This window comes from Myxocyprinus asiaticus, chromosome 27 (genome assembly GCF_019703515.2).
Source record: "Myxocyprinus asiaticus isolate MX2 ecotype Aquarium Trade chromosome 27, UBuf_Myxa_2, whole genome shotgun sequence".
NCBI lineage: Eukaryota > Metazoa > Chordata > Actinopteri > Cypriniformes > Catostomidae > Myxocyprinus > Myxocyprinus asiaticus.
The window spans coordinates 10816794-10841654 of record NC_059370.1 but is presented as its reverse complement, the minus strand read 5'-3'; the positions used below and the strand labels follow the sequence as shown (position 1 = coordinate 10841654).

The 24861-nt window shown below is 38.5% G+C and overlaps 2 protein-coding genes across 2 annotated transcripts; one reads left to right on the top strand and one right to left on the bottom strand.

Annotated features, from left to right (window-relative positions):
- Nucleotides 1-7563: 7563 nt before the first annotated feature.
- Nucleotides 7564-8241, top strand: LOC127417619 (neurogenic differentiation factor 4-like). Its single transcript, XM_051657666.1, has one exon. It carries the CDS (start codon nt 7564-7566, stop codon nt 8239-8241), a length of 678 nt encoding a protein of 225 aa, XP_051513626.1.
- Nucleotides 8242-8491: 250 nt separating this feature from the next.
- Nucleotides 8492-24830, bottom strand: LOC127417600 (docking protein 3-like). Its single transcript, XM_051657637.1, has 5 exons — nt 24587-24830; nt 23552-23860; nt 22589-22679; nt 13013-13182; nt 8492-11706 (listed from the first exon to the last, which is right to left on the bottom strand). Exons 1-5 carry the CDS (start codon nt 24641-24643, stop codon nt 10465-10467), a joined length of 1869 nt encoding a protein of 622 aa, XP_051513597.1. The 5' UTR covers nt 24644-24830; the 3' UTR covers nt 8492-10464.
- Nucleotides 24831-24861: the final 31 nt, after the last annotated feature.

The following is a 24861-nucleotide window of genomic DNA, read 5'->3' as shown; positions in this document are numbered from 1 at the left end:
AATGTTAATTCGAAAAATTCTTTTGCAAATAGAAAAGATTAGAATAGAAGAACAGGGAGCCCTGCAACAGATGTCATGATCCCCACAAAGCCCCCCACTGAACATCGTGTCAATCTGAGATTACATAAATAGATAAAAGCAATTGAAACAGCCTAAATAGATAGAAGAACTGTGGTGAATTCTCCAAGAAACTTGGAACATCCTATCTGCCAACAACCAAGAAAAACTGTGTCCAGGTGTACCTAGGAGAATTGGTGCTGTTTTAAAAGCAAATTTTGTCACACCGAATATTGATTTAGCTTTTTAATGTTTACTGGACTTTGTATGACGTTAAGTGATAAATTAAAACTATTTATGTCATTATTTTTGAAGACATCCTCACTATGCAACATTTTTCCCAAGTGCCTAAAACTTTTGCACAGTACTGTATATATATATATACATATCTATATATTGTGGCTGTGCGCTGGAACTGTGTGCTGGAGCAGTGCCATTGCCCGACATCACTGACAGAGGCAGTGCAGCTGGCTGAGGACCGTTTGGCAGTATGTTCGGGGTCCAATGTGCCTGTCTCTCTCTCCTCTCTCTCTGCTCTCTCCTCTCTTTCTTCCACTCCTCCCTCCCCCCTCCTTCCCCTCGTCCTGTTCTTATTCCCTGAAGCCATCCTGCAGCGTGGCAGCTGAGGCACTGCACCAAAATTTCCTCTCTAGAAATGGGGGGGGTTGGTAAGTCACAGGCCCGGTGACTCCCCAGCCTGAGTTTGGCGATGTGGTATGTGGTGAGCAGGGCGTGGCCAGAGAGGTAATTGGTAAATTAGTTCCAACTGTGCGCCACACCGGTCTCGAATCCCAGGGAGGAGTGGCAGGAGTATTTAAGGAGAGGAGACAGCGGCAGACGGGGAGACAGAGATGCACAGAGCAGTGTATGTGTCTGTGTCACAGTGACTGCTGAAAAGCAAGGCTGTTGCATGTTGTTGAATGAGGTTTTTTTATTGTGCTGAAAAGCACGTTTATGTTTTAATGTACACTGAAGTGTACAATATTGCCTAAATTTCCGCATTACACGCCACATGTTTACTATAGCTTCTTCTGTCAGCAGTGAGGGATTCACATGTGATAAACGTAAGGAATTAGTCAGGCTGACGGAGAAGGTTAATGAGCCAGAGACATGCATCCGAACGCTTGTGGTCAGTGAGAAAGAGAAGCCAGTAGATACTGTTTTGGATGCGGGTAGTACAGCAACCAACACACACACTTTGGTTCCGGCTCTAGAGCCTCCACAGCAGGGCAATTGGGTGACGTCTTGGCAACATACTTGCTCAGCAAAGCGACACCACTCTCCTGTTCCTGTTAGGGTTTCCAATCGATTCTCCCCACTCAGTGATGCACCCACTGAGAATCATGTTGAAAGAGCCCTAATAATTGGTGATTCTATTGTAAGGAATGTGGAAATAGATACTCCAGCCACTATTGTTAAATGCATTTTGGGTGCCAGAGTGTCTGACATCAGATCACTTAATTCTTTACAAGTTCTTGCTAATGCTAAACGTAGATTTTCTAACATTTTTATTCATGTCGGCACTAATGATGTCTGACTTTGCCAGTTGGAGATCACTAGAGATAAAGTTAAAGAGGTGTGTGAACTTGCAAAAACGATGTCAGACACTGTAATATGCTCGGGCCCCCCATCCCTGCTCATCATGGCAATGAGGTTTATAGGAGCTTAGTGTCACTGAATGGCTGGGTGTCTGAGTGGTGTCCGGAGAATAGCATAGAATTTATAGACAATTGGAAGAGTTTTTGGGGTAGATCTGACCTGACCTGACCTGCTAAAGAGAGACAGACTCCATCCCTCCAGGGAAGATGCCATTCTCCTCTCTAGTAATTTGGCTCATAGTCTTAATAATGATAGTATTTGACTAACTGGGGCCCAAGTCAGGAAGCAGACACACTGGTTAATCCGAACATCTGCTAGCTGCCTTGAGATGTCACATAGGTTACATAAAGTACAACACATAGAGACTGTATCACCTAGATATCATATAGAGACTGTGTCTGTTCCCCGAACTACCAAACACAAAACTCTTAGTAAATCATTTAGAAAAAATTTTATTAAGGTCAAACTTGGAAAAAAAAATAAAATGAAGATAAACATCATATAAAAGTAGGGCTACTAAACATTAAATCTCTTTCTAACAAAGCACTAATTGAAAATGAAATTATTACAGATAATAGTTTGGATGCGCTCTGTTTGACTGAAACCTGGCTTAAATCAGATGAATATATTAGTTTAAATGAATCTACTCCCCCATGTTATTGTTATAAGCATGAGCCTCGTCTGAAGTGTTGAGGAGGAGGTTTTGCTACAATTTATAGTGAAGTTTTTTGTGTTACTCAGAGGACAAGTTAAAAGTTTAAGTCTTTTGAACTAATAATGATGCATTTATATGTCACCATCAGATATAAATAAAAAAATATGTTGTCTTTTGCTCTTGGTACAGTATATAGATCACCTGGGCCTTCCTCTGGTTTCCTTGGTGAATTTGCAAATTTTCTATCTGATCTAGTAGTTAATGTAGATTGAGCTTTAATTGTTGGTGACTTCAACATTCACATAGATAATGAAAATGACACATTGGGATTAGCATTTATTGATATTTTCAACTCTCTTGGAGTATGTGACAGGACCAACTCATTGCCATAATCATACACTAGATTTATTTCTGTCATATGGAGTTGATGTTGATACTAAAGAATTGTACCGCAGAGCAATGACATCTCAGATCATTACCTCAACTCTTGTTTGTTGCGATCAGCTAATTCCACTCAGTCTACACCATGCCATCGTTCAGGTAGAACCGTTCTTTCAACCACTAAAGGATAGGAAGCATAGTGTCTGTAGCTACAGACAGGCACTAAAAGCTGCCAGGTCAAAATATTTTAGCAAACTCATAGAAAATAATCAATCCTAGGTGTTTATTCAGTACTGTGGCTAAATTTGTTAGGCATAAAGCATCAACTGAACCAGATATTCCGTCACATAACAATAGTAATGACTTCATGAATTTCTTTACTGATATTATTTAAATAATCAGAAATAGAATTGGAACTATACAATCAACTGTCACAGCTCCTCAGAAAACAGTCTCATAATTTTGCTCACAAGCAACTTCAATCCTTCACTGTCATAAGTCATGAAGAGCTAACGAAACTTATCAAAAAATCAAAAGCCACAACATGTATGTTAGATCCAATACCAAATAAACTCATAAAAGAGGTATTCCCAGTAATCTCAGAAACTCTTCTTAATATTAACTCCTCGCTATCCGTGGAACATGTCCAAGAAACTTTAAAATGGCAGTTATCAAACTGCTTATTAAGAAGCCACAGCTTGATCCTAAAGAATTGGCTAATTACAGACCAATTTCAAATCTACCATTTATGTTGAAAATACTAGAAAAAGTAGTGTCCTCACAACTATGATCATTTCTACAGAAAAATGGAATATATGAACAAATTCAGTCAGGATTTAGGCCCCATCACAATACAGAGTCTGCACTTATCAGAGTTACAAATGACTTGCTCTTATCACCTGATCGCAGCTGCATTTCTCTTCTAGTGCTATTAGATCTTAGTGCTGCCTTCGACACGATAGATTATGACATTTTCTTGAATAGGCTGGAAAATGATGTTGGCATTAGTGGGCTTGCATTAGCATGGTTTAGGTCCTATTTATCAGACCGCTACCACTTTGTTTGTGTAAACGAGGAATTGTCAAATCAAAAATAAATTAAGTATGGAGTGCCACAGGGACCCAAAACCTCTGCTTTTCTCCTTATATATGCTTCCCATGGAATAAATTTCCACTGTTATGCCAATGATACCCAACTTATATTTCTTCTAACCCAATGAAAATTCACAATTCCCCAAATTAGCAGAGTGTATCAATTAAATCAATGGTTGGAAGGCCAGAAATTTCCTTCTACTCAATTCCAATAAAACAGGTACTAATGATTGAACCAAATTAGCAGCTAAAATATAATTAGACTCTCGATGGATGTACTGTTACATCGTCGTCTTCTGTAAAGAATTAGGTGTTATATTTGATACAATCTGTCCTTTGAAAATCAAATTTCCAATGTTTGTAGAACAGCATTCTTCCACCTGAGAAATATTGCTAAATTATGACACATGCTCTCTGTTGCTTTTTAATGCGTTCATGACCTCAAGACTAGATTCTTGAAATGCATTACTGGGAGGATGTCCAGCAAGTTCAATAAATAAACTTCAGTTGGTTCAAAATGCAGCTGCCAGAGTGCTGACTAGAACCAAGAAATATGATCATATTAGCCCAATTTTACCGTTGTTGCATTGGCTACCTGTTAAATTTCGTATTAATGTTAAAATTCTGTTAACTACATACAAATATTTGAATGGTCTAGCTCCACAGTACTTAAGTGACCTTCTGACATGCTATATTCAGTCACATTCATTAAGATCACAAAATTCTGGCTTGTTAATAATTCCAAGAATATCAAAATCCACAGAAGGATGTAGATCCTTTTCATATTTGGCTCCTAAACTATGGAATAGTCTTCCTAACAGTGTTCGGGATGCAGACACACACTCAGTTTAAGTCTAGATTAAAGACTCATCTATTTAGCCAGGCATACACCTAATGAATCCATCAACTCACAATTAGGCTGCTTTAGTTAGGTCTGCCGGAACCAGAAACATCAATCATGATCTATAACTCTGCATAAAATTTAATGGCATCTACGCTAATATTATTCTATTTGTTTCCATGTCTCGACCTCGGGATTCATATCCCAAGGTTACCAGAGCCTGTCAGATCCAGCTCCATTTCTGTATGGTGTTGGAATCCACTGCTACTTGTCTCTGAGAGATGACAGCAAACTACAGCCGGTGCTAGCCAGACATCACTTCAGTCTTTAGACTTAAGATGATGGACTGATGCAAACTCCAACTGTAAGACATCGGATACTTCATATGCCACTGCCTGAATCTTGGACTTAGGATGGACCCCACCGAACTGACCTGCCAGTTGAACTGCAATGCACCTCATAATTTATCTCTGCCTGCATCACCTTTGTCTATTGATGGATTACACTCTTGAAATGGAATAAATAATTACATTTAATGTATTGCCATGGCAACACTATTTAAGATATCAAGAATCCATTCAGAATTTTAAATCTGCACTGTCTTGACATTATTCTAAAAAAATTTTTAAGCAATTCAGGTAAAGATAAGAGGGATATTTCAAAGTCTGTTAAAAGTGCCACATTTCCTTCCACCAGTTGATGGTGCTACGACCGTGACCCACAATAGCCACATCAATGTGATCAGCCCACAAAGCCAAACATACAGCTCAATTTTGATGTAAATCACACAATGCACGCAGAAGATATGGACACTTCCTGTTTCCCATTTTTTAAATGTTATTTTATAGTGTCACCATGGCAACACCATTTGATATATCAAAAATTTGTTTGCAATTTAGCATTTTCAATGTCTTGGCATGATGTCGCCCACATTTGGTACCTGTAAAATGAATCCCCAAGGAGGAGTATTTCAAATTACAGAGCATGTGTTTTTCAAACAATCCAAAATGGCCGACTTCCTGTTGGGCAGAGCTTATGACTATCGTGCGAAAGTTGTCTGGCTTGATCAGATCTATATATGTACCAGTTTTGTTGACTGTAGGTGAAAATGGGGGTGCTACAGAGCCCCCCATACATGCCCATTTTCAAGGGGGCCCTACAGAGCACTCCCTGCAACTTTGCCCAGTCATAATGGCCGAAGACTCTGATGTGTGTGCAAACTTTCAAAAGTTTCCATGCGTGTTAAGTACCCCACAAGTACCAAAAACCTTGAAAAGAAGAAGAATCCGTAGAAGAACAATAGGGCCTCTGCACTTTCAGTGCTTGGGCCCTAATAAGTGAAGGTGGAAAAAGAAGCAGTGGTTTGTCATTTAGCTTAATTAAATTATTTTAACACCAACATATTTGTTCCTTGTGTTGTTTCTCAATGAGTGTCTTCACTTATGATTTGGCCAAATATTGTTTTGTTACATTGCTAAATGATTTATGACAAGACTGAAGACACTTATCAGTTTTCCTGGACCAGTCTGACGACAGGTGGGACTCACGGCATGCTTTGCACCTGCTCGTTTTATTGCTGCAGATTTTACAGTTTATTTGAGAAGAAATATGACACTGCTATGCAAGATTCATGCTAGATTTTATTGGATGCCAATTCCGTTGCTTATCTTAAATAAAGCGAATGTTGTTGTATCAAGCCAACTGCGATTTAAATACTCGAGAATCATCGACTGATTCAAAACATTATTTTTACATCGACTGATTATGCTTTTTTAATAAATGTCAATTGTACAAATACTAGGCTAAATAAAAACAAATAAAAAAAAATTTGAGACGTTAAATTAGCCTAATATTACGGGTTCAATAGCCTACAAGTTCAAAAAGTATGCTCAAAGCAATGGTAGCATTTGTGGCATGTTGATTAGCCTACCAATAATAATAACAATTTCATCTTGTCCCTGATCTGTGTTTCATATGCGGTATTTACAATGGAAGTGAATGGGGCCAATCCGTAAATGTTAAAATACTCACTGTTTCAAAAGTATAGCCACAGGACGTAAACAATATGCATGTTAACATGATTTTAGTGTGATAAAATCACTTACTAACCTTTTCTGAGTAAAGTTATAGCCAATTTTACAACTTCGTTGCCATGACAATGTAACACCATAAACACCGTAAACTCGATTTAAACAACTTTACAGCTCAAATAACACACAAGTTTAACAGTAGAATTAATTTAAGTATCTGTATAAAATTATAAGCTTCACATTTCTGCCTTAAACCCTTACAAAAATTTGCCCCATTCATTTCGATTGTGAGTGCTGTACTGTAACCTCGATTTTTTCTTTTTCTTTTTTTTAAGGAGGGACCAGTAAAAAAAATAAAAATAAAATAAATATATATATTTATTTATTTTTTTGGAGCTTAAACAACATTGATACAAATGCTGTCGATTGAGCTTAACTTGTGTTGAACCTGAAATATTCCTTTAATAAATAAGACAATATGGTCTAATTGGTATTCTAAAAAAAAAAAAAGAAAATTGGTTGTAGAATGGACAATTGTGATTATTCTTTGTAAAACAGCACCCATCACTCCAGGACAATTGTCATCAGAAAAAGAAAACACACACACACACACACACACACACACACACACAATTCTTTCATTACATTATGGGAGTTTGAGGAGCATTTTCTATTGGCTGTGGGCACTCAACAGGAGCATTGAAGGGAGGAGGGAGGAGAGGTGATGCCACTATAAGGCCAACAAGGATTATGACTGAAGGTAAAGACAGCATTCTCCACAAATAGCTGAATCAAGGATGCTAGCTGCCTTCTAATAAAAAAAAAAAAAAAAAAAAAAAAAAAAAATCTCTTTTTCGTTTAATAAATTAAGATATTTTCCTAATTTGTTTTTGATACTTTATTTCAGCAATGACAGCAAAAAACAAACTTTTGCAATGGTCAGAAGTCAAATTTCGGGAACGACCGGAGGATTTTACACTCTCCGAACATCCGAGGCTGACCCTCAGTGACCCGCGGGCCTGGATGACCTCTGCGACACCCGTTTACCCATCCACAGGTGACCACTACACGGTGGATGTCGCCATGGACAAGTACATGTCTGGAAGCAACTGTCCTTTGACAGCGGAATCCGACCTGGGAAGACCTAAAGCAAACGGTGGAACCATGCAAAATATCAGCGGTCCACAGAGACACAGACGTGTGGCCGCCAATGCGAGGGAAAGACGGAGGATGCACGGACTGAATCGAGCCTTTGACAAACTGAGGAGCGTCATTCCATCCTTAGAGAACGAGAAAAAACTGTCCAAATACGACACCCTGCAGATGGCCCAGATATACATCACAGAGCTGTCCGAGTTGTTGGAGGGTGTTGTGCACTCGGAGTGCAGAGGTTTCAGGGAGGGGTGCAGCCCACCAGGCAGTCAGAGGACTTCATCTCAGTCTTTGAGGACTAGCGTCAGTTACGCTGTGGATGCACCTTCCCCTAATTTCGTTCTGGAGAAAAGCGACGTCACGTCGTCAAACGCCAGCGATGGCGAATCTTCGCATTTTAGTGACATTGAAGAAGGACGGACTGGAGGACGCTGATGCCTTTGGTGGACTGATTTTGTGGCACTAAGGCGATAATTATTCATTATTTATTTGTCTGTGTTTTAGTAGACATTGAAAGAACCAAATAGATAGACCCTGATGATGGTTAGTTCTAGCTTGATTGACAAAATTTATGAAAGCTCTCGAAAATTCTGTACAAACACTTTAGTTGCACTTTATGGACAGATCCAGATCCACGTTAAAAACCTCCATCAGAAATGACAGAAACTGGCTATTGATGTATCTTTGTGATTTTTTTATTACCTCAAAAGTTTAATAAAGATTCTTTTTTCATACATTTCGAATTGATCCTTTTATTTACAGTATACATTTATTGTATAGGGGAGAGCGGGGCTAGTTGTAACACACGTGGTTTAAACGTTTCCACACACGCTGGTAAGACGTTTACGTTTGTTTACTTGTTGCCATATCAACACTGTGTGGAGAAAACATTGCGGCAAAATTAAAAAAACTTTGGAAGATATCGCCAAAAGTTCATTTTTTAGTAAGTAAAAATTAACAGGAAAGTTAATTTTCATCTTTGTTTATAGTGTTTATTTAAAACGAGTCAAACTTGGAATCATTTTAATCTCCAATCTGTTAGCTAGCATCTAACATAGCCTTTTAATTCTTATCTAGTCCAAGTGACTAGTCAGGTTTAAATCCCAGTTGCGCCGACGGGACACGTTGTAACACTGCGTTACATTGTGCCCCAATTAGAACAAACAAAATGCAATTCAATGCAGTCATATAATTTACATAATTCCCTATTTATTTAAATTCGATCAGATATAGTTGTTAGAAGGGGATTTTAAGCTGTCATAACGGTCATGTTACAACGTGCCCCGCCTACGAGAATTGCTTCAATATACACATATTAATAGCATAAGTAATTGGATATACAATACTTAACTTACAATACTGACACATACAAAGCATGTACATCGTTTATCCACCTTTAATGAAACACTTTCCTGTTATGTTGATATCATTACCACTCTGAGTTGTTGTTTTGACAGCCAACAACTGCGATTTTTTTTTTCTAAATTGCTTGTTTGGATAGTTTTTACATTGCTTCTTCAAAAACAGTCCAGCAACAATCAGAACTATCATGATGTTGATATTCAGGAAAACTGTGGCTATAGACATCATCTCACAACATTTTACACATGCAAATGATTATTAAATGTTTAAATTTGAAGGCACAGTTCACCCAAAAATGAAAAATCTCTCATCATTTACTCACCCTCACACCATCCCAGATGTATATGACTTTCTTTCTTCTGCGGAACACAAACAATTTTTTAAAGAATTTATGAGGAGTTTTTGTCCATATAATGCAAGTCAATGGAGTTAAAAACTTTCAAGCTCCATAAAGGCTGCATAAAAGTAATCCATAACACCCTACTACGGACGCATCCGTTGATGCGACGCTCCGCAATGGTCTGAGGCTGTCTACACTGGATGCGTCGACACAAACATTTTAAACCATTTAATTTGTGTAGTAGCGCAATGGAACAGGACACCCGTTTATTGTCGGCGTGGCATGTCGCGTCCGGGGTAGACAGGGTGTAAGATTCCAGTGGCTTAATCCATGTCCTCAGAAGCGATATGATAGGTGTGGGTGAGAATTATTTTTTTTTTCTTCTTTTTTTGGGACTGGAAGGTTACATTTTTGATAGTAGGTTTATGGAAAACACTAGAAAATGAAAATGCAACGTCTTCATGATGTGTAATGATACCGGGATCGAGTACCTGGTAACCGCATGCAGCATCAAAGTGTCACTGTCTTGAAGCCTGTGTTCCAATCAGGCCAGATGTGAAGATTTATAGTGAATAAGGACTTAAATTTGGATCCTTTTTCACCCAAGCAATAGTATCGCTTCAGAAGACATGGATTTAACCACTACAGTAAAATGGATTACTTTTTTGCTGCCTTTATGTCCTTTTTGGATACATCATCTTTCAAAAAATCTTTGTTTGTATCCACAGAAGAAAATCACACGTGTTAAGGGTGGAGGCAGAGCAAGTTATTACTCTTAGATGACAAATTATGAAGACACAATTCTTTGCTTTGGAATAAATTAATCAGTGTGCTGAAGAGTCTCTCAGTAAGACGAGAAATGTGTATTAAGTAAGCAAAAAGTGTCCACTGTGATTTCACTATGACTTTAACTTTAATTAGCAGTGAAATTAACTCCAACTGTCGACATAGAAACATTAATCGGTCATCTGCTCATCTAGTCTTTCTAAATGATCGGAACTTCCTCCGTGTGACCTGGAAGGTAAAGGGGGCGGAATCTTGGACAGCTCTTTAAACAGGATGCTAGAAAGTGTCTGTTTGAAGTTGACAGGGATTTCCATGGAAGTGGTAACAGAAGTTTGCTGGTCTGTGTTGGGCTGCTCTTGACCATCATTATCCTCAATCTGTCTATTCTTATGCTTAGCTGCGAAATTCACCGTGCTGTATAGTGCCTCGATGTTCAGTTGGTCCTGTTCGGCCGTTGTCGTAGCTGTCCTGTTAGTGTATGGATTGTCCTCGTTTTTGCTCTCTAAAGGCTCTTGTGAGGAATCCCTCGCTTTCTCTTTATTCATGATTTCATGTGCATCCTGTTTAATGTGAATTTGAAAGTGTGCTGGTAGACTAGGAGGCTTTGGGACTTTTGGGAGATTTGTTTTTGCTCTTGGTTTTGGTTGTGGTGCAATAGTGGCATACAAAACATCATCTGGACTTCTCACGGGGCTTTTGACACAGGGAGGATCTGGTAAGGATATGTTTCTATGTGGTACCTCTGGAAGGGGTCTTTCCAGATTTATGTTGGTTGGAGGATGCTTATTAACATAGGGCCGATTCTTTGGTTTGGATTTAGGCAAGGGTGGTGGGGGTGGAGGGGCTTGTGAAAGAGGGTTGGATGGTGTCAGCAGCTCTTGGACATTCAGGTGCATAAGAGCCTCCTCAATGGCCTGGTGCATTGGTTGCCCAGGTGTCTGTGGTACAGGTGGGCAAGGTCTGTCCTGATTCATATTGACTGGAGGATGCTTATTAACCTTAGGTCTGTCTTTAGATCTGTCCAGTGGTTTGGGTGAGGGTGGTGGGGGTAGAGAAACTTTTTGAAGAGGGGTGGATGGTGCCAGCAGATCTTGGACACTTTGTTGAATGAGTGCTTCCCCAATGGTTTTGTGTATTTGCTGTCCTTGTTTGTGTTGTATCATTGGGCGGGGTCTTTCTTGATTCATGTAGATTGGAGGAAGTGTTGGTCTGTCCTGTGTTTTAGTTTTAGATGTAGAGGGCTGGGATGCAAACTCTGGAAGAACGGTGGCTTGTGCTAGCAGCTCTTGGACACTCTGGTGCATGATGGCCTCTTCAATTGCTCTGTGTATTTGCGACCCCTGTTTTGACATGAAAATGAACCGACCCTCCCCTGTGTGACAACGACTACCTGCCTCGATCATAATTCCCCCCTGAAAAGATGAATACATTGAGTAAATGTGTGAATCTTAAAAACATCTCAAGAACATGTACAGGTCATGTGTTTCACCCCAAAGAAAACTGAAAAAAAAAAAAAAAAAGATATTTATTAAATATTAAATTATATTTGCATAAAGAAAATGAAGCCTATTTTTAGGAGCATAAAGTTTGACTTTATTTTTTATACTATTTTTTGGAAAATTATTTTCATGACAAGTAAGGACATTTTCCCAGTAAATTAGGGCAAAAAATAAAAAAAAAATCAATCAGATTTCCATAATGATATATCATTTAAAATGTAAAGTATACATTATAGGCTACATCATTGTGGTTCTGTTGTACTACTGCCTTTTTGTTGTATCTACTATATTTGTTTTTAAACCATACTAATGTATGCTGATTTAGATTTTAAAACATAATTACATAAATACAGTCATTTATTATAGTTCAAAAGCATGTGCTTAATTTTTATTAAAATAATTTCACAATGTAAAAAATCATATTGTCCATAAAATATCTTATAACTTATTTTATGCAACATATATTTTAAGATTTTAAATACATTTCTGATATTAGAGTGAAATGTGACCTGGACATATTTTAAGCACATTTTCCCAATTAATTTTTATTGTCATAAACCAATAAAAAGTTTTCATTCCTGTAATTTAAATGGTAAATTATTTATACATAATTTATTACAGTCCTGATGCATTATGGTAATGAGAGTTGGGGGAAGGGTTCTTAAATGTCATTAAAATAATATCTCAATGCAAAAAATCTTAATATTCTTAAAATATCATTCACTCACTTTATGCAAGATATAAACTATATAGTTTCTAAATAATATTTTAAAATAGCTTTTTTTATTCTTATTCTTGTTCTTATTATTTGTATTTATTTATTTATTTTAGGGTGAAATGTGACCTGGGCATGTTTTTGTAAGATTCACTTGTTTATTATTGTTTTTTTTGTGTTTTTTTTAAACTACATGTAGGAGGCTAAACTATAATGATAAGCAAGTCAATATACTAAATGAAGAATTGCACACAGTACACAGAATTACACAGTAGTTAACAGTTTACAATTTATCAAAATAGATTCCTTAATTCAATTAGCGCCTTACAATCCTTGTACAAATATAATTATGTTTAAATAAGAATGTTGCAAGGGGGTTGGATGAATATATATATATATATATATATATATATATATATATATATATATATATATATATATATTTTCATCCATTATAATTATCATTATTATTATTATTATCACACTTATTCTACAGGGGAGCACCTTGACTTGGCCAAATCTTCTGAGAAGCCTGTAGGGCCATCGGAAGATGGCCTGTCCTGTCTTGAGGTCCAGCAGGCAAACAGCCTCTTTTTCAGAAGACAGCAGGTATGAGCCAGACATCCTGCACCTCTGAGATGCATCTGTGCTCTGCACTGTCACCTGGAACTGACCTGAGGTATGGATTTAACAAGAACATCAAACCAGAGGATCGCTAGACAAATCCTCTATCTATGAGGTTAGACCTCTTGAATTTGAAGTTAAGACAGAACAGAAGATATCTTAAAGGGGTAGCTGACAACAAGGAGGCAGAAGAATTGAATACATGAATGTCAGCTTCAATCTTAAAGGGATAGTTCACCCAAAAATGAATATCATGATATTCCAGGTTGGGAAGGTTACTTTTGAAATGTATTCCACTACAGATTACAGAATACATGCTGTAAAATGTAATTTGTAAAGTATTCCGTTAGATTACTCAAGGTCAGTAACGTATTCTAAATACTTTGGATTACTTCTTCAGCACTGGTAGATTTTTTCACTTGTTTTGACTATAAAATCTCTGCAAGTACAGTAAGACAAAATACACGTTAAAAATACATTCTCTGAAAAATCTAAATATCTTATGCAGTGTTGTTTCTAAAACAAGATTAATCAAATTGATCTTGTTTTAAGGATTTTTAGATATTTTTACAGGAAGACAATACAAAAAATATTATCAAGAATATGATTCTTGCCCTAATATCAAAGATCTTACTAGAAAAAAAATTAATTATGATCTAACGTGAATTTTCTTGATAAAAAATATGATTGTGCCTGGTAACGTGCATGTAAAATGACTAGAAATAAAATTTTAGCTCAGCGTAAAGCTGACAATTTACACAAGGTTTATTTCTATTTCTTCTGCTTCAAACTTACTTCTCTGTCTGCTCGTATGAATGTAACACATCTTAAGAAAGTGTTTCACTGCTGTTCAAATGCACTTTGGATCGTATCATTTATATGTATAAATGTTTTTCATCTGAAAGGACTAAATATTAAATGAAACAAATTACAATAAAATGCAAAGTAATCTCTTCAGTAATCAAAATACTTTTTGAATGTAACTGTATTCTGATTACCAATGATTAAAATGCAAGTGAATGACAATCTCAAAGACAGTCAGCATAAACTACATCCATACAACTCCAGCGGTTAAATTAATGTCTTCTGAAGAGACACAATCGCTTTTGGTGCGAAAAACTATCAATACTTAAGTACTTTTTTAACTATAATCCAACAATTCACGAGAGGGTGGAGTCCAAGCGGTCTCTCGTCTGATGTATTCGCGTTGTCATGGATACAGAAGTAATCTCACGTTCTCCACTTGGTTGAGACATCCAGAATAAGCACACAAATGCACCATTGTGAGTAAAGAATCTCAAGATAAACCAAAACCAGCCAAGATACTATACAGTGTTCCTCTTTCTCACTTGTGAACAGCGCTTGATTTAGAGTTTAAAAATGTACTTAAAAAGTACTTCAATATTTATCTTTATCGCACCAAAAGTGATTGTCACTTTAAATGACATTAACTGCTGGAGTCGTATCGATGACATTTAAGCTGACTGTCTGTGATTTTTTTGAGCTTCAAAAGAGAAATCTCCATTCACTTGCATTTTAAGGACTTACTGAGCTAAGATATATTTCTATTTTTCTTCAAATGTGTTCTGGTGAAAAAAGTAAGTCTTACACACCTGGGATATTATGAGGGTGAGTAAATAATGAGAGAATTTTCATTTTTGGGTGAACTATCCCTTTAACTATAGTTGAATTAAAAATTAACAGAAAATAAAATGCCTACAAATCAGGCTGTATAAATCCATTTTAACATGTTTTTACATTTTCACATCAATAATACTATGGTAAAGCCAAATAATTAACAAAGTCTTATCCTCTCAAACAAAATATAAGGGAGAAAATAGTTAGGTTGACAGCTGACAAGAGTTGACAGTTGTGGCAACAAATGGTAGCTATTTTGGACAAAACTTATTCTTTAGTGTATTCAAAACAGCTACATAGGAAATGTACTTAAGACCTTTTGCTACTAACTCCTCACACGCTGTCACACAGCTCTATAATTTCCATAGCAGCACATCGGTGGCTCCAGAGCATAATTTTCAGATAATATGACAGATTGTTTATTTTTTTTAATACCTTCGGAATTTCCCAAGTTACTCTGTGCCTTTGTGTTATGAGCCATTAGTGTTATCAATGTTACAAATCAACTTGTCACTGACTACCAAGTCAGACATGACATTTCATCATTCACTTAAAAGAAAAGTTACTTTGCAAAAGTAACATTACAGAACACACTTCTGGATGAGTGTTTGAATACCAAGGATATGGATACTGAATATATGTGAAGATGGGCTGACATTCACAACTACCTTTGATTTAGGTTAAAATTAACAAATAAACTCAGAGCCGCAGTGCATTCACAAATAAAAGGTATATACAGCTTATATACACATACATATATATATACATATACACTGCTGTTCAAAAGTTTGGGGTCACTTGCCTGAAATGTTTCTCATGATCTTAAAAATCATTTGTTCTGAAGGCGTATGCTTAAATGTTTGAAATTAGATTTGTTGACAAAAATATAATTGTGCCACCATATTAATTTAATTAATTACAAAACTAAAATTTAATTTAAAAAATAAGTTTTGAAATGGATGACTTGGACCAATAATTAAGAAAAGCAGCCACTAAGTGCCCAACATAGATGGGAACTCCTTCAATACTATTTAAAAAGCATCCCAGGGTGATACATCAAGAAGTTGGTTGAGAAAATGTCAAGAGTACATGTCTGCAAAATCTAGGCAAAGTGTGGCCACTTTGAAGATGCTAAAATATAACACAGTTTTGATTTATTTTGGATTTTTTTTAGTCACAACATAATTCCCATATTTCAATTTCTATTATTCCATAGTTGTGATGACTTTACTATTATTCTAAAATGTGAAAAATAAAATAAAATAAAGAATTAGTAAGTGACCCTAAACTTTTAAATGGTAATGTAATATACACACACACACACACACACACACACACACACACACACACACACACAGTATATATACTGTATATATACTCAAATAACTGCAACCTGTAATGCACATTTGCAGCTAGTGCGATATAGCTTTTGGCATTTTTTTTTTTTTTTTGTACATTTATGTCACAAATGTTGTTTTCAAGGTCAGCTTTCCTGCATGCAAGTTTTTTGTTTTTTTTTAACACTGAAACCAACAGCACTATAACCATGACAATCTTCATCCAGACTGATCTCATGGGATAATCGATGACAGGTTGTCAGGTAAAATCGGTCTATGCTTTCCGAATTTTTGAACTTCCCCCAGTGGCTGAAGCTGGAACTACAGTTGTGCACACGTGCAACAGTACTGAGACCAACCCTGCGTCCAAAATCGCTTACTGTCAGAGTATCTACTGCATTTGATGGACACGCTTCTTGGTCGGTAAAGTTTTTAGGTATGCATGTGATTATTAAGAATAGACTCCAGACTTCATCTGGGAATGTGGACATTTTTCCGTGACACAAATTTATCAGAATCAGAATCAGCTTTATTGCCAAGTGTTCTCATGTACACAAGGAATGTTTTTTGGTGACAGGAGAAACAAATGCACACAGAACATTACAGTGGGACACAGAATATAAAACAAGGTAAGAGTATAAATAGACACAAATAATAGGACATAAAACAGAATGGCGTATGTACACGTGCAAGTGGTAATGTATGAGCAAGGTAGGGTGTGGGGATGGGGGCGTGGTCATGTGTCTGTCTGCGGGAGAGGGAGAGCAGTAAGGCTTGTCACCTGGGTTGTAATTATCTCTAACACCTGTCTCTTTTTATAGTGATGGCAGAGGGAGACTTGAAAAGCTGCACAAACGCATCAGTTTGGGGAGGGAGAGAGCGACCCGAGACGTGTACTGAGTGCATTAAAAGTTTGTTACAGTAGTCATATAGTAGCTACATAGTAGCTCTTTGAGGTCCTGCAAAGAGAATGGGAGAAACTGCCCAAAAATAGGTGTGCCAAGCTTGTAGCATCATACTCAAAAAGACTTGAGGCTGTAATTGGTGCCAAAGGTGCTTCAACAAAGTATTGAGCAAAGGCTGTGAATACTTATTTACATGTGACTTTTGTTTTTTATTTTTAATAAATTTGTAAAGATTTCAAACAAACTTCTTTCATGTTGTCATTATGGGGTATTGTTTGTAGAATTTTGAGGAAAATAATGAATTTAATCAATTTTGGAATAAGGCTGTAACATAACAAAATGTGGAAAAAGTGAAGCGCTGTGAATACTTTCCAGATGCACTGTATCTTGAGTGTTGTGCAGAATCTACGTGAATCGAGTGCTATAAAATACAAGACACTGAAGGCAGAAAATAAAAAGACTTGCCTGCACTGTTTTGTTGTCTCCCGACGACTCCATTGCCCAAAGAACCGAACTTTCTACATTGGGGTATGTACAGTTATTTAATTAAATATGTGAATTTACATATGTACATGAGATATGTATTTACATTATTGCACTATGGGGGAGTCCTGAGGCAGTTTAATTGTTCATGAGCAAAATAGCCTAAGGGTAAAAACTGTTCTTGTGCCTGGATGTCCTTGCACTCAGTGCTCTGTAGCACCAGCCAGAGGGCAAAAGTTCAAAGAGGGAGTGGGCAGGGTGTGTGGGGTCCAGAGTGATTCTACCTGCATGTTTCCTCACTCTGGAGATGTACAGGACTTGGAGGGTGGGCAGGGAGGCACCAATAATCCTATCAGCAGTCGTGACTGTCCATTGTAGTTTCCTTCTGTCTGATTTGGTGGCTGAACCAAACCAGACAATTATAGATGTACACAGGTCAGACTCAATGATGGCCGAGTAGAACTGTGTCAGCAGCTCCTGTGGCAGGTTGAACTTCCTCAGCTGGTGAAGGAAGTAAAACCTCTGCTGAGCCTTCTTCACAATGGAGTCTATGTGGGTGTCCCATTTCAGGTCCTGAGAGATGGTAGAGCCCAATAACCTGAATGACTCCACTGCTGCCACAGTGCTGATTTCTCCTGAAGTCCACTATTATCCCCACTGTTTTGAGCGTGTTCCACTCAAGGTGGTTGTGACCGCATCAGACAGCCACCCGATCAACCTCCCATCTATATGTAGACTCGTCATCATCATGGATGAGGCCAGTGACCATGGTGTCATCTGCAAACTTCAGGAGCTTGACATTGGGGTCTTCTGCAGTGCAGTCATTCATGTACAGGGAGAAGAGCAGTGGAGAGAGAATGCATCCCTGAGGAGCACCAGTGCTAACAGTGAGGGTCCCGGATGTGAGTTTCCCCAGTCTCACTAGCTGCTGCCTATCTGTCAGAAAGCTGGTGATCCATCGACACATCGGACAGCTGGGTCAGTTTGGTTGAGAGAAGATCAGGCATGATGGTATTGAAGGCTGAACTGAAGTCCACAAATAGGATACTTGCATATGTCCCAAGTCTGTCGAGGTGTTGCAGGATATAATGCAGTCCCATATTGACATCACCATCCACAGACCTGTTTGCTCGGTAATCAAACTGAAGGGGGTCCAGCAGTGGTCCAGTGATGTCCTTCAGGTAGACCAAAACCAGTCTCTCAAACGACTTCATGACCACAGACTTGAAAGCGACAGGTCTGTAGTCATTAAGTCCTGTGATTTTGGGTTTTTTGGGTACCGGAATGACGTTTGAAGCAGCAGGGAACTTCACACTGCTCCAGTGATCTATTGAAGATCTGTGTAGATGGGGGCCAGCTGGTCAGTTCAGACTTTCACACAGGTAGGTGTAACACTGTCTGGGCCTGAAGCTTTCCTAGTCTTTTGTTTCCGAAAGACCCGGCACACATCCTCCTCACAGATCACAAGTGCAGATTGAGTAGCAGGAGGGGGGAGGAGGGGGGTTCCAAGAGATATTGGTGTGTGTGTGTGAAGTGAAGATCAGAGCAGGGGAGGGATGTGAGACAGGGCTTTTCAAACATGCAGTAAAACACATTCAGTTCATCAGCCATTAGTTGACTCTCTACAGAGTGAGGGGGAGGTGTCTTGTAGTTGGTGATGCTTTTCAGGCCTTTCCAGACAGATGCAGGATCGTTGGCTGAAAACTGTTTTTTCAGCTTTTTAGAGTAGCTTCATTAAGCCACTCTGATTTTCTTAGTAAGTGGGTTCCTGGCCTGGTTGTACAATATTTTATCCCCACTTCTGTAGACATCCTCTTTGGCATGATGAAGCTGTCTGAGTTTTCCTGTAAACCATGGTTTATTGTTATTGAATGATAAAAATGTACTAGTAGGGATGCACATGTCCTCACAGAAACTGATATATGATGTCACAGTATTTGTAAGCTTGCCCAGGTCTGTGGCAGCAGCCTCAAAAACACTCCAATCAGTGCAAAGCAGACTTGTAGTTCCAGCTCTGCTTCATTGGTCCATCTCTTTACAGTCCATACTACAGGCTTAGCTGATTTTAATTTCTGCATGTAGGTCAGGAGAAGATGAACCAGACATTGATCAGAGAGTCCTAAAGCTGCACATGGGACGGAGCGATATGCATCCTTTACAGTGGTGTAGCAGTGGTCCAATATATTTCTTTCTCCGGTGGGACATGTGATGTGTTGTTTGTATTTTGGCAGTTCACGGGTGAGGTTAGCTTTATTAAAATCTCCCAGAATAATAATAAATGAGTCCAGGTATTGTTGCTCCGTGTCTGTGATGCGATCATCCATCTGTTGCAACGCTGCATTCACGCATGCTTGTGGCGGGATGTACACTCTCACCAGATTTAATGTGCTGTCTGGGATGGCTTCATTCAGCCAGGTTTCCGTGAAACACAGAACATTGAAGTTAGAAAAGTCTTTATTTGTTTGAGTGAGCAGAAGCAGTTCGTCTGTTTTTTTGGCGAGGGAGCAGACAGTCGCCAGATGAATACTCAGGAGCGGAGTCCTAAAGCCACGTTGACGAAGCTTCACAAGCGCGCCGGCTCTCTTCCCTCGCGTGTGTCTTCTGGATTGCTTGTAGAGCACCTCCAAATAAGATGTCTAATAAAACGTCCGAATAATCAAACACTGGCAAAAAATTATCAGGTATGCTCTGCCGAATATTCAGCAGTTCATCTCTCGTGAAACTGACTGGGAAAGAGTGACAAAATACATGACAAACAAACAAAAGTAACAAAAACGCTAGAGTGCTCCACACCAAAGCAGCCATCTGCTGCGCAATCTTGAAACATCAACCATACACAAGCATATCAGTATGATGCAATAACAGTCGCAGAAATAATTTACACTGGTTTTGTTAAACAAGCACCATTTAAGCAAGGAACAACTTTCTTGGTATATATATCACTTACAGTTTGAAAGAGCCGCCATCTGGATTTTGAACGTGATGTCTCCTCAGCTCCAGGGGCATTATGGGACAGTAAAGTGTCCAGTCGTTCTTCAGAATCTCGCCGGAAATAGTAAGTTATCCGGATATTTCTCGTATACTGTTCTATGAATACTGAGGATTTGGACATACTACTCCACTGGCATACTGTGTTTGGCACATTATATAGTAGGGAAGTATGCATTTTCGGTGCAGCAGCATTCTTTCACTTCTTTGAATAAATGTAAATGTTTTCGGAAACATTTGAGTAGTAATTACATTAATATATTCCAAACCCCATCTCTAAACCTAACCATTAGTGTAGTAAAATGTATTCTAAGTGTGAAAATGCAACCTCAAGAGTCATGCTCATAACTGATTATGTGAACCCATTTACATTCCATGGGACCGGAACCCATGTTTCTGAGGCCATTCATACAACACACTATCAGTAGTGCCACAGATAACGGTAAACACAATTGAATTGATGCAAAAATGTTTGATGGGAGATAGCAGTAATTCCACAGAATGGGGTGGATGTTAGGGTAGCGGAACGTTGGCTAAGTAACGATTTCCCATGTGATCATGTTGTGCTAGTTCTGAATGTTTTTCCACCGAAATTCAGATCCAATGTGCCGCATTCTGGACAAGCTCCACCATGTGATACATGTTCATGCCCCTAAATTCACCAGCGCTTTACCTTTGATTTCACATCCCTTTTGATCTCTGGCTAGCGAGATACTACATTTGCACAGAAGGCAAATGTAGCACAGAAATCTGTCATGGTTATGTTTAGGGTTTGGGTTAGGGGTTTGACTTAATCAAATATGCATTCCTGTTGACTGAATTACATAATTTACAAGTAAAAATACAACTCGCTTTTGCTGCCACTCTGTGGAGATTTCACCTGGAAACAGGTGTGCGCACATGCTCATATGTTCAACAACACTTCACAAGCCACTGGGGGCAGTGATTTGAATTTTGGTAAGCACCGATTGATTTCGACTGAAGAATGTTGGCTGCGAGCAAAACCAGGAAAATGCTGCCTCAGGAGGCTGTAAACGGAGGTAGGAAGGGACCAAGGCACATCCGAATCCAATGTTAGTGTCACATCCTGTCTACTGAGATACCTTCATCTGATCGATTTTTGAAGGCAGCATAGATGTATACTTCGATGCCTATAAAATCCCACAATCCTGTGCATGCTGTTCCACAACAGTTGAACTGAAGAAAAAAAATGGTGGCCAAAGAGAATGTTAATAGCCAATTTGTGTATAAATGTACATTTTTATTCACTTTTACCAAATTTTGATTACATTTCTAGCGAGAAAGTAGTATTGTATTAATTACATATACACTTGGTTATCGCCAACACTCCCTTAATCTTGAACTAGATTATTAGACCATTCAGTCCAACCGAAGCAACCACAATGATGCAGACGCTTTACCTTTAGTGGACACCAGATGGCGTTTATCAGTTGCTGTTATCCTAGCAACGATGTGATCTTATGCTGCCTCAGTAGCCTGTCCAAAACCAGTTATTGGAGGTACGTTCGTATGCAAATGCTGTCTGTTGAGTCAATGTCTGATAGGACAGGGAGGCAACAAGATAGCTACCTTTGGTTTGAGATACAGCCGTTGACCTACTGTCCACAAATTTACAGTGAGATCAGTCTGTGTGATCATGGTGCTCCATCACCACAGCCTAAACTCCCGGTGTTGGCTCAGACCTTCAGGGGGTTTTCTATCAACCAGTACCATCAAAACAACAGCTTTCAAAATGCATTGTCTGCAACAATAAGGGTCAATAAGGTTTAAACATATTGTGCTGTTGTCATGTCTTAAATTTTGATTCAGAATAGCTAGGCTTGAGAATGTAGATGACATTTGAATAAATTTATATACACCTGTACCTGTTCCTTTTCAGCCAATAATAATGTGAGCGTGACTCGGTGTTCTTTTCTTATTATTTCAGACTTTTGTAGATGTGAAGGAACACGAAAAATCTACATGCGTCTGTCAGACACATCCTCTTACTCAATGCTGACAAACATTTAGCAACACATAGTTTAGCAGCAGATAATCCTAATCATGGTTCTGGATCAGACTGTGTAATCTAGAAAATGTCTCACCTGCACCCCATGTCGAGTATAGATCACTGTCAGCCAGAGTCATGTATTTATCTCTCTGGGCCTTCTTGGCATCTTCAGTTCCATTGGTCTTCTAAAAAATATAAAGCAGTTGACAACAGTGTACATTAGCAACTCCTTTTTGTGGTATCAGTTGTCTTTGAAGAGAGACCAAGGACAGTTTTGTGCAATCATAAATACAAAGAAGTGGTTATCTGCACTTCCTCTGTCAAGGCAGCTGTATTGTTGTGTTAGAAAAACTGAAGCTGAACCCTTAAAAAGCGTGTTCCTATCTAATTATGACTTTAATGTTTGTTTTTGTGAGCAATCATGTAGTCATTTCCAACATCCTTGTTGGTCCTGGTACAAAATTCCTATCAAACAATTCGATTATAGGGATCCAGAAAAGGTTAGATTTAGGGCTGGGGTTATGGGCCCAAACAACATTCTTAACCAATTATTCCCCTTTGATTTTTTGGGGGTTGTTCATGTAAGTTTGTCAACAGTGGATTGAAAGTTCTGCTGCTGCTTACCTTATTTGGACCATTGTCTCCAGTGGCCAAACCCTAACAAAAATCTAAAGTTCTGACAAACTTGCAGAAAATTTAATGCAAACTTGCTGCAAATTTCCCACTCATTGTTTTCACACGCAAACGAGCTTGCAGTTCGCTGCAAATGTTTGCAAGAAGTGTGCAGCTCTCTCCGGTAGTGGTGAACCTGCAGCAAGCCTTTGGCGACAATGAAGAGTTTGCCACAAATTTCATTTGCATGTGAAAAATGAGTTGTGAAAGTTCACATAAACAATGGGGAGTGTGATTCTTAGGTTGCAATTTTACAACCGAAATTAAATTTTTACTCCACTGAATTAGGTTTAGGGTTGGGGTGAGGACAGGAGGCTTGTTATTCCAGGACTAACAAAAGATGTTGATTCAGAAACATGTTGATTCAGTTGACAACTTTCTATACCTGGAATGCCAGCTGGCAGAGAACAGACATCCAGTCTTCCCGGGTGGGCGCAGCAATGGTGAAGGTGCAAGTGGTGGTGTTTAAAAAGAAAACGGAGCATTCTTTGGGACAACTTTCTCCTGGAGCCGGAGTGATGCTTATACAGTCTGTCAGGCGAATCACCCGTCTGTCTGTTTTCCTGAAGCCTGCAGGCCTTGCACTGGTGAACCCCTTTAGCCCTCCTCCATCACGTATATCGTAGAGCTCCATGCGACCGATTCCAGCAGGGCTGGGCTCATATAGAACCAGCCAAGTTTTCCGCCATATCTTCTACAGGATTGAGAAAAGAAGTCAGTTATAATTGAGACAAAGACAGAGCAAAGGAAATGAATTAATTTGTGGCATGACTGAGAAGGCTTTAACATCAAACAGTCTGGTTTTGTACTCCTCCATTTGGACTGGTTAGATATCTGGGAGAACATGCCAGAGTGGGCAGAAGTTCTGAAACATGCCGTCGTTTTATTTTGCATGCATGATTCAGGGCCGTTAAATGCATCCATGAAGATGGAAGCACCTCAGGTTGATAACCAGCTGCCGTTTTCCCTCTTATATTAATAATGTACAGTTGAGGATTTCTGGCCACTATCATTCTCAAGGGTAGATGTAAATTATTTAGGAGTGCTTTAATGATGCTGTAACTGATCAGCAAAGATATGTCTACATACACAGTATGGCTCAATGCAATAATTTCCAAACAAAAAGTACATTACTCTCTCCCCAGTGCATTGAATCATCCCTAAATTTCACATAAAGATGCATTTTTAATATTGTAAAAAAAAAAAAAAAAAAAGATACATATGGCACATACTCTTATCCAAAGCAACTTGTGCAACAGTGCATTTAAGGCATAATTACCACCCCACTAGTTGAGCTAATGCAATAAGTATTGGAATGGAAAAAAAGACAATAATTAGCTAAATTTAAGTTATAAAATTTACATATTAAACTGGAAATGTTAAAAATTATCAAATGAATTTAAAAAAAAAAAAAACTCACCTTTCCAAATCTGACCCCTTGCAAAAACAGCAGTCCCTCTTTAGTAACTGTATCCATTTTGCTAGTTTGGCTCTAAGAGCTACAGTTTTTATAGTTCCTCTATATAGGTGAGAAAAGAGATAACGAGATCGAGGCAGCGTAGAATGCTTAACTTCATATTAAGCAAGACCATCTGTGATGGAGGGAGCCACATCATTTGCCTTAAGTTTGCTAAAATGGCCCACTGGTTTGCTACGCCCCCTGAGAACTTGTACATTGCTGTTTTTCTTTATTAA